Raw genomic sequence first — 10,174 nt, 5'->3', positions numbered from 1 at the left:
GTAAGTACTGATAAACACTAAACTTGATTTTGTAAAACGAACAGGAGAAGATGTTTAGAGAACAAAAAAGTATTTTAAACCACTGCCAAAATACAGATTACTATTTCCTATGACTTGTAAGCAACATGCATTAAACACAAGGTGTGTGATAACATACTAATACATAACCTCCAACTATTTGCACAATCTACATGTGAAATCATGAAGATGTTTTACATATCTACATAATAAAAGGAAAAAAAGCCATGCAGGATTAGCAGTTATTTTGTTTTACCAGTGCTTCAGTTCTACTTTCAGATCAGTTAGTTCATTTCTCATTCTACACTGCACATATACTTTAAAATCAACTTCTGTAGAATACACCTTTTAAATTTGATGACTACAAAACTTAGCATCTTAAGAAATGCTTACTTTGTATTCAGTTACAGAGTCTAATTGGGCCAAAAACATGTTACAGCAGCTTATAGAACTGGTGTGTTTTTGAACTGATGTCAGATTCAAGTTACAATTAAATAGTTACTGAGAAAATGCATTTGGAATAGAAAATTAAACTGTGGTATGACAACTAACACACACTAGATTCCGAAACACAGGATCACCAAGATACCTACCTGAAAGCTCATCACACTCTAAGCCTGACCTGGTTGTCACTGTCCCTTTTGTAAACAAAGGAACAGTTATATAGAAAAGAAGTTGCTGAGGAATTCTTACCTTTTCATAGATTTTACTGATTTCCTCATTCGAGCTGAAGACCAGCTGAACTGACCCACAACCTGATGCCCAAACAATTTTTTGTACTGCCCTAATAACACAGATATCAGGGATGTATTTTGAAGCCTGGAGAGGAAAAGCAAACAAACAAACAAAAAACCCCAACATTAAAATGCAGTTGCAAGTAACATTACAGTGGATTCTAAATTATCACAAACTTAACTTTTAGAAACTTTAAACAAAAAAATCTTCCTTAAATAGAAAAAAATTATCTATCTTGAAAAGCATTTGCACTTGACTTATGTAGTATTTCATTTTTAATAGTAAGTACCGTGTATGTTAGATATATTACAGATTCTTAATTTGTAATGCTACAAGTACCAGGGATTACAAGAAAATGATCATTTTTGATAAATAACCAGCAACTCTCATTCTGAGCAAGATTCAGCAGAAACTACGAACTTCAATGATAAAACATTCTTTATCAAGCCACCAAGCATGCATCTGGAAGGCAGCTGACCTCTTCAGTAATGTAAGTTATTTTTAAGTAACTGAAGTTATGTTAGGGTTTCGCCCTGCCATGGTATTCACTGTGCTAGCTGATAGCTGTCTAGACATACTAATGGTGATGAAGTATGTGATTATAATATAAAGAGATTGTTCTATATTCAAGTTACACAAGGTTTACAATTAGTAAGAACACAGATCACAGATCTTATGAATGCAGAATCACTCTTCAGTATTTTGGGCATGGTCTGAGTTAACATCCAATAGTATCTATTGATATACATGCATTACGAAACATACTACAACTGCCATTATGCACAGCTTGCATCAACTTCCAAAAAACCCCAAACCTATCTGCAGTCTATATTCAAAGTAGAAAAAATAGGAAATCTTTAAAAGCAGACGGTAGACAGTTCTCAAAAATATCAGATTTAATTTTTCTACTGGTCAGACTTAATAAGAAAGGAGACTCTAAAAAGCTTAGCTAATAAAGCTCGCTGCATCAGGAAATCTGAACAATGTGCACTCTTGCTACTGATGGACATTAACAGTAGTTGCAAGAAAAATAATAGGTATTTCAACTTTGTCACAAGCAAAGCAACCTTACAAGAACACCATCACAAGAAAAAGTTGTCACACAGAAAAAGAACTATTTTTAAATGTCATTGTCATTTTAAAATCTTGAAGTATCAATATTTTTTTAAAAGGTGAAATATTTCTTTCCGTCCTGTAGTCTTCTGTCCGGCCTATGAAAACCATGCCAGATTGTGTTTTGTTTTGTGTTTGGGTTTTCTTTTTTTTTTTTTTAAATTGTGAGGTCAGTTGAAAAGAGTGTTTGGCCATCAAAACATTAAAAGAAAAAAGAAATCTTTCAAAGGCAAACTACAGTACATTTTGGAACTACCGTTTTTATCAGTTCAGAAAATTACAGACAATATTTTAACAGCAATATTGTTAAAGAATTCCAGGACAACTAAAAGCCTTTTTTCATACCTCACCTCAAAAGACATTAGTTCTGTGGAAGGAAGGAATTTAATTAAATCAGAATTGAACCGGCTGACTTTACAAACACAATCACCTATGGATGTAATACCACCGCTACTGGAAGGCAGATGGTTCCTTCTTGCAGTCTAGTACACCACGCTTTCTTTGGACACTCCAATTGCACACAAGAACTAACATACTTTTCAGCATTAAGATAATCCAACACTACTTTTATTTAGACACCCGAGAAATGTTTCGGGGATAGCTTTGCAGAGACTCCATACAGCATAGAAAAACCAACATTCACTGCTTCCACAGTGGAAAACTAGGGAACCCGATTCACCATGGAAGAGAAAGTCATAGTAGTTCTGACTTTAGTTTCTGCTGAATTCAGCAGAATTCACTAATGTATTCACCAGCACAACTCACAATTCCAAATCCAAATGGGGTACGGTCATACCATACAGATAAGACTATTATATTTGCAAAGCCCTACTGAGCTCCACAAACCATTTTTTTTCCACTTACATCATTAGTGCATTTTCAGTACATAAAGATATACTGTCACTTATCTGAGACTTTCATCTTTCAGCATTTAAAAAAAATCACACTCAAGATTTTAAAAGTCCCTCCCCTTGTCTATGTTTCTCTGCAGGAAGAGAATGTTACTCAAAACATAAAAGACCCCAAAATAGAAGAAAGTATCACAAAAATGTTACCAAGATACACATTAACTTCTTTAAATCTATTACATCAAATTCCTAAAGTTCTGATCTAAGTGCTATCAATAGTCACAGCCCATGAAGGAAGCTTGTACAGAACCTGCCTAGTTCACTTAAGGCTCTTCATGACATTGGACACTGAATTTCCTAACTGCGAATGGATACAATTCACTCAATATTTTAGATCAGTTAAGAGCTTATGAACCATATGAACATTACCTAAAATGCTTCATGACATTTTAGACAGAAAATCCATGTCTTACAAAGCAATATATTTAAGTATTAAAAAACCCGCAAACAAACAAAGAAACAAAGAAAACCAGGAAACAAAGGTGATACAAAGGAATTCACTAACCTCATCAGATATTTGCTGTGCAAGACGTATTGCTACATTTCTTAGCATGCATTCTGAAGTCGGATTAGGAATGTTTTGTAGGGCATTTTGTAGCACCACTGCCTGGTCATGCGTAGCCTGGTTTATCTGCAAAAAAGTATTTCTTGTACTTATTTTACATGTAAAAAAGAAAGACGTGAAAGGGTTTGATAGAAGTAGGTAAGATCTTGGAAGGAAAACTACTTACAGAAACTGCAAACACCAAGAAAAAGAAGCCCCCCTCATTCTCAAGTGGATACCATCACATCTGAACACACTGCATGCTACACTGTACGATCTTACAAGTAGTCGAGAGGCACTTGCTTAAAACTACTTAGGTTTGGGGGTTTGTTTTTTGATCAGATTATTTCAAGTTCACAGAATGTTTAGAATTGCTACGTCTCAATCCCATTCTGGTGATTCAGGAAAGAAAGGGTTTGCTAAAGCAATGACTCTTCCTCTGAAATAGCTAATAGTGTCCAGACAGACCATGGCTGCCATGTTCACTACAGTTAAGGACATGTTAAACATTTGTGTCAGAGCACTGTTGAAGAATTCTCTTCCGAATTATCCCTCCTGTTCTTTATCATACTTTCCCATCAGAAACAGCAGCAAGACAAGTTTTTATCCTTTCTGTATTGGTTTGAGTATAGAGCTCCTTATCCCTGGGCTGACAGAGCTCCACAGTTCTGAAGCACAGTTCAAACCTGAGTGTTTGTTTCCTTCTCACAGCTGAGAACACCTGTATTACACTTTCCAACTCTGAGAAATCTTAGGGTAGGACACTTTTCAACTATCAACACGTAACTTTGCTATGTACCTAGCTATTCCCTAACAAAATTTTCTACAAGCAATGGACAGAATTAGGAATCTGGCAGGCCAAAGTCTTATTTTTGTGTAGAAAAAGGGCTGGCACGACTCAACGTCAGTTCTGTTGTTTTATGCTCTGATCATAAATAGGAGATACGAGAAATTCAGAGGCACATCCTTCAATAGACTCAACAGCTCAGAAGAACCAGAATTTGCATTTATGGGATAGATGTACTTGAAAACAGAAAGTTATCTGTAACTAATCATGGAAGACATTGAAAAGTCATATACAGAGCAAGTGGATCTCAACCCTAACTTTCCCAGAGTCAGAAAGAAACCGGATTTTTTAGTAAGTTGATTTCTTTTTCAGACTCATCAGACCACTTTATCTGAAAGTACCATGAGTTCTTGACACGCAGCTCACTCAAAGAGGACAACACAAAAACGAGAGTACATTGCTATTTGCAGCCAGGAAGATTTGTATTACCGGTGAAATTGTACTTGTGCCTTCCACAACTGGCTGACAAGCTTCTGCCACAGCTCGAACATGGCCATATCCAATTGCTGTTAGCAATAATTTGGCTATTTTTAGAGCGTTAAGGTAGGCACCCCTTCGAGTTTCCATATCTGCATTTGGCAGGAAGTTATTTCTAGTCAGCATGCTCAGTACAAGAGGCAAACCACCACTTTTTAAGAAGTTGTATTGGAAGTCGCTGGCATCTTCTCCCAGAGGTGCGCTGGCAGGCATTAACAAGGCATAAACTACCTGTAGAACAAAATACAGAGGTAACTTACAGAAATGCAATAGCTTGAATATAGATGACTGCACATGAGACTATGTTGGAATAGTACTTAGCAATGCTTTGACAGCATTGGCCATACACCAGTTTGATCCAGTAAACTGTTAAGTATCTTCAATTGTTAATTTCAAACCAGAATTTGATCTTAGGCTTCGATAATGTTATCCATAGGATTGTCAAAGGGAGAGTTGAACAGTTTTAAGGAAGAGGCAAAGCATCACAAACCTCTGTTAGATACAGCACTTGTGAGGCAGAAGGACCAAAGAACAGAGAATCGAGGGATGGACTAAGGCTGCTTTCCCCAAGCTTTGCGTGATCTAAACAAATAGCTCTTAGTTTCTCAACCGTAGTGTTATCTGCAATAAAAACACAACTTATAAACATTCTGTAACAAAAGTACTCCAGAACAAAGCCGTGGTATTTACAATTATAAATCTGGAAAATGTTGTGTATCAGAAAAGTTGCAAAAAATTTAACTGACAGCCAAGATCAGACTATGAAGTGTTCTGCAGTGATTATTTCTGTCAGTATAAAAGCGATCCTTTCAAAGCAGTGCTACAAAACCACTTCAAAATACAATGGTTCTCCCCATTTTCACTGCACTGAACTGCACTGTGGCACTGAACTCCAACTCAACTGCAAACTATGCAAATTTATGCGACAGACAAGAAATAGCTACTTGGGAAATACATTTACAATCCTAACTGGGGTAACAGTTGTGAATTACAGTATCAATAAATTACAACATAGGGAAAAATACTCCCCTGACTTCATTTTTATGTAACAGGTGTGAAATTACTATACAGGATATTACAAGATAAAACAGTATAAAATTAAGTTTTACCTGGTGGCATGAGCTTCATAAGAACACGTGCTCCATCTCGAAGAGGTGGCATATTTAGGCTACTGCCCAAGTCTGCAACTTGCCAAAGAAATGAGATGTATCGAGGGTGCAGTGACATGATCTTAAAATAAGCATGAAAAAAGCCCATAAAAAACATTAGTTAAAGACAAAGTAGAGGGAAAAAAATGCTTTTAAACTGTTGATTTCAGAATATGCTTACCACTCCAGGCAAACAGCTTTCAACTTCTGGATTTGGACCATCACTGTAGTGATTGCCATGGTTGCCCGGAGAACCAGTTGAAGAGTCAGAAGAACTATCTGGACTTGAGGGCATATTAGAATTTATCTGTGTAAGCTTAGCTGTAATTAGCTGAAAAACACAAGCATGGTTTTAATACTCTGCAAAAATGAAGATTCTTCATTAAATAAGATTCTGATATAATGCAAGCTGCATAATACAAGGAGGAGGAATGGAACTATATCACAGAATAAGTGACCCCATACATGGTAGTTTTCAAGCCTTTGCAAAAGGGGGATGACATCTAAACTGACATAAATAATCAACCTGCAACACTTACCGTTTTATCTTTGAGATTCAACTGCCCAATTAATTTTCTATCATCTGCAGGGTCCACGAGCTCACCACCGATGAACAGTTCTACTTTTGTGTGCGCACTATTGGCTTTAATACGATTGAGAATACAACGCCGTACTTGGCCAATGGTGTCGTTTGTATGAGACCAAATATCTAAATCTTCCACCTGTCGGCCTTGGTTTGGAAAACGAACTACCAGTGTGATATGTTTACCACGGAAAGCTCTGAAAATAAACAAAAATATAAAGTTAATTTTTGTCCTCATTAAATAAATTATTTTTCCTGATGTGTTTTATGTTGCAGATTATTTCAAGTGGAAATCTTTACACGTGGTGATATACTCCAACATGAGATTACCTCGTGAATGCCCAAGCTATAATGCAAACATAACATACACAAACACTTGCAAGAAGCCACACTCTGACCAAGCGCATTAAACTTATGACAGAGTTTTTGAAAGTCTTTAATGCAGTTTCAGGTCTTTTTGCTTGCTTGTAATTTCCTGATCAAAATGTGCAAAAAGCTCAGACTGGCAACTGTGTTTTGCTCTTTTAGCAAAACAACTGTCTTAGGCCCAACAAACCGATCTCATGCAACAAGAGAAGGCAAAAATTCCTTATAGAAGCTCCTTGCTAACAAGACCTGTAAAAAAATTAAGTCTAATCAAATAAGCAGCCCATATAAAAATGATGCACCTGTGATCAACAAGAGAACTTAGTTAGGACTAACCAATCAATATATAAAATAAAACTGCTGTAGGAGCATTGCAAATTACTGACACATCATGAAGAAACAGCAATCTCTCTGATTTTCTTGACAAAATGGGGACAACAAACCCCCACCATGTCTAAATATGTTTCAGCTGCATCATAAATCCATAGCAATCTGAGTGTATCCCTTATGTATTTTTGAGACTTTCTTCCCACAGAGAGCTGGAAGTTTCTTCCCACTAGAACTGTACTATTTAATCAGTTTTCTCTTCTGCTCTCCTCTCTTAGGAAATAAAGTATTTTGCATCAAGTATTTTTGAAAACATCTACACAACACTGGATTTAAGTGTATCCTTTTTCTTTGTCTGGAAGACAGAATTAAAAAAGGAATAGCTAGGATTTAAGCTAAGTTTTTACTCAAGAACAAGTTTAAGAGTGAAGTTATACAGAAAAATACACTTCAAAGCCACGTTCTCTTCTTCTTTTCATGAGGAACTTAGACGGAATATTTCACTTAGACATAACACTAAATTTGAACTTGCAGATTAAGATTAGCATCTCTGTAAACAACTCTGAAAGATGGAAGATATACATTAACAGGATGGATTTTGTATGACGCAACTATGAAAAACAAAGCAGCTTTGCACATACTAACTTAAAGAATGGTATTGCTTTTAAATAATTATCCAAAAAAAGAAATACATCCAAAGCAACCTAGCCTCAAGGTACACTGTGCTAGTTATACAATGATACACCAGAAACAAGTTTATTCTCCGGCCTGCTGTCCCTTTCATATATGCCTGTATTTGCCTGATCTTTCAATTTTTTTATTTTACTACAGATCAGTTTCATGTATTTGCAAAGAAAATACAATCTCAAAACTCTACAAATGCATTCCCTGAATAGAAACCCTTTAGAATGCAAAAAATAACTAAGACAATTGCAATAATTTAGTTACAGAAATAAAAATCACAGTAGTGCATTTTCACACATACCTTGACATAGGCAGAATGGTTCTCTCTTCGTGGTAATCACTGTCACATTCATTTATATATTCCCTTAAAACAGTCAACACTCTCACCATTCGTATTGCTTCTTGTCTTGCACAATTTATACTGTCTTTATCTCCATCCAACACACATAAAGTATCATAAGAAGCTTTTAGACGATCAAAACAGGACTGAATGAAGTCTTCGTGAATCACTACCTAATTACATTAAAAAAATCAGTGCAATTACAAGAAATATTAAAAAACATTTTCTCAGCAGGATAATCCAATGGTAGAAGAAGAAGAAAAAAACCCAACAAACCGAAGCCAGCAAGTTACTCTATAAAGCTGTTTTATTTCATTGATAAATGGCTCTAATTTATTGACCACTTCAAAAATCCTGCATGTCATCAGTAACTGTAACTGTACAAACTCACACTTAAACAGAAGTGAAAGTTTGCACAGTAAATTGGACTTTCACTCATTTCCTCAGATTATGTTAAAGAATCTCTATCTGACAATCCAGTACAGATTAACTTATTTTACACTAAAAGCGAACACAAAACACACAACTATCCCCCGCCCCACTCCCAACATCACACAAGCCAGTTCCAGATACACTCTTTTCCTGCGTAAACTCAGAAATGGATTTTGAGCTAGATTTGGCATAGTCGCAGAAGCAGCAAATCTCATCCTTCTGCCTGAATAACTAACATCTCCTTGCTCCTGACCCAGACGTATAACCTATAGTATCACTGTAAAAACTCTGCAGCATCTCCAAGTAGTAGTCTGCAACAGAACGTTAACATTCATAGCTATGGCAGTAAACCAGTCCAGTAGTCACTTTTCTTAGTGGAAGTTCAGGAGCAGAGGAGTTACCAGCACACTAAACCAAAATACTTGTGTGCATGGTAAGCAAATCCAACACTTCCTGGAAATGTCAGATCTAACCATATGCAGATGGACAGATCTACGCACGCTTAGTAGGCCCAGACCTACAGCAAGAAAGAAGCATCCAGCCCATCTGTTGCCACTACAGTGAAGATAGAGCTTGAAATGCTGTAAATGCACCACATCAAGCAGCTGTGCTGTATCTAGCAGACTGGCAGCTCTGAAGACTACAGAATTGTTTGTGAGGACAAGTACGAAAACTGGGAGTTTTAAGAAATAAACCAGCAAGGTACCAGGCAAGAACAGGTAGCCTGGGAGGAACACAGAAAAATTGTCCAAACAGACAGGTATCAGGTTAAATAAAATAAGCCCTGACAGAATTAAATCCAGCCAAGTACATCAAGGGCAACACGAAAAGCCTCTATAGGTATATTGGTAGCAAAACCAAGACGGGAAAATCTGGGCCCTTTCCAGAAGGAAACAAACGTGAGACTTGGTCTCTTGGGACACAGAGAAGGCTGAGGTACTCAATGACTTTTTTACCTCACTCTTCACTGTCAAGGGCTCAAACCACACGGCCCAAGTCACAGAAGGCAGAGGCAAGGACTGGGAGAATGAAGAACTGCCCGCTGGAGGAGAAGACCAAGTCTGAGACCATCTAAGGAACCTGCAGGCGCACAAGTCCATGGGACCTGTTGAGATGCATTTGCAGGTCCTGAGGGAACTGGAGGCTGAAGGGGCCAAGCCACTATCCATCTTATGTGAGAAGTCATGACAGTCCAGTGAATTTCCCACTGACTAGAAAAAGGGAAACATAACCCCCATTTTTAAAAAGGGAAATAAGGAGGACCCAGGAACTACAGGACAGTCAGTCTGACCTCTGTGCCCAGCAAGATCATGGAGCAGATCCTACTGGAAGCTATGCTGAGGCACATGGAAACTAAGGACATGATTGGTGACAGCCAACATGGCTTCACTAAGGGCAAATCGTGCCTGACAAATTTGGTGGTCTTCTACAACAAGGTTACAGAATCGGTGGATAAGGAAGAGCAATCGATGTCATCTACCCGGACTTGTGCATAGCCTCTGGCATTGCCCAGCACAACATACTTGTCTCTAATTTGACAGACATGGATTTAACAGATGGATCACTTCGGTGAATAAGGAATTGGCTGGATGGTGGCAATCAAAGAGTTGCAGTGAACGGCTAGACCTCCGAGTGGAGACCAGTAACGAGCG

General features: G+C 37.4%; 1 protein-coding gene across 1 annotated transcript; it reads right to left on the bottom strand.

The window, feature by feature from the left end:
- Positions 1–711: 711 nt before the first annotated feature.
- Positions 712–9,733, bottom strand: LOC104514015 (probable ubiquitin carboxyl-terminal hydrolase FAF-X; the record flags this gene model as incomplete). The annotated part of the gene is made up of 9 exons (XM_010157534.1): positions 712–837; positions 3,280–3,405; positions 4,595–4,873; positions 5,133–5,263; positions 5,752–5,872; positions 5,972–6,121; positions 6,330–6,570; positions 8,052–8,263; positions 9,479–9,733. Coding segments are annotated over 9 exons (1,641 nt in total), but the record flags the coding sequence as incomplete, so codon positions are not given.
- Between the last annotated feature and the right edge of the window lie 441 nt (positions 9,734–10,174).

The sequence above is a fragment of the Eurypyga helias genome, unplaced genomic scaffold (genome assembly GCF_000690775.1).
Source record: "Eurypyga helias isolate BGI_N326 unplaced genomic scaffold, ASM69077v1 scaffold15728, whole genome shotgun sequence".
Lineage (NCBI taxonomy): Eukaryota > Metazoa > Chordata > Aves > Eurypygiformes > Eurypygidae > Eurypyga > Eurypyga helias.
Note: the sequence above shows the minus strand (reverse complement) of the source record. Positions and strands in the feature narration are given on the sequence as shown.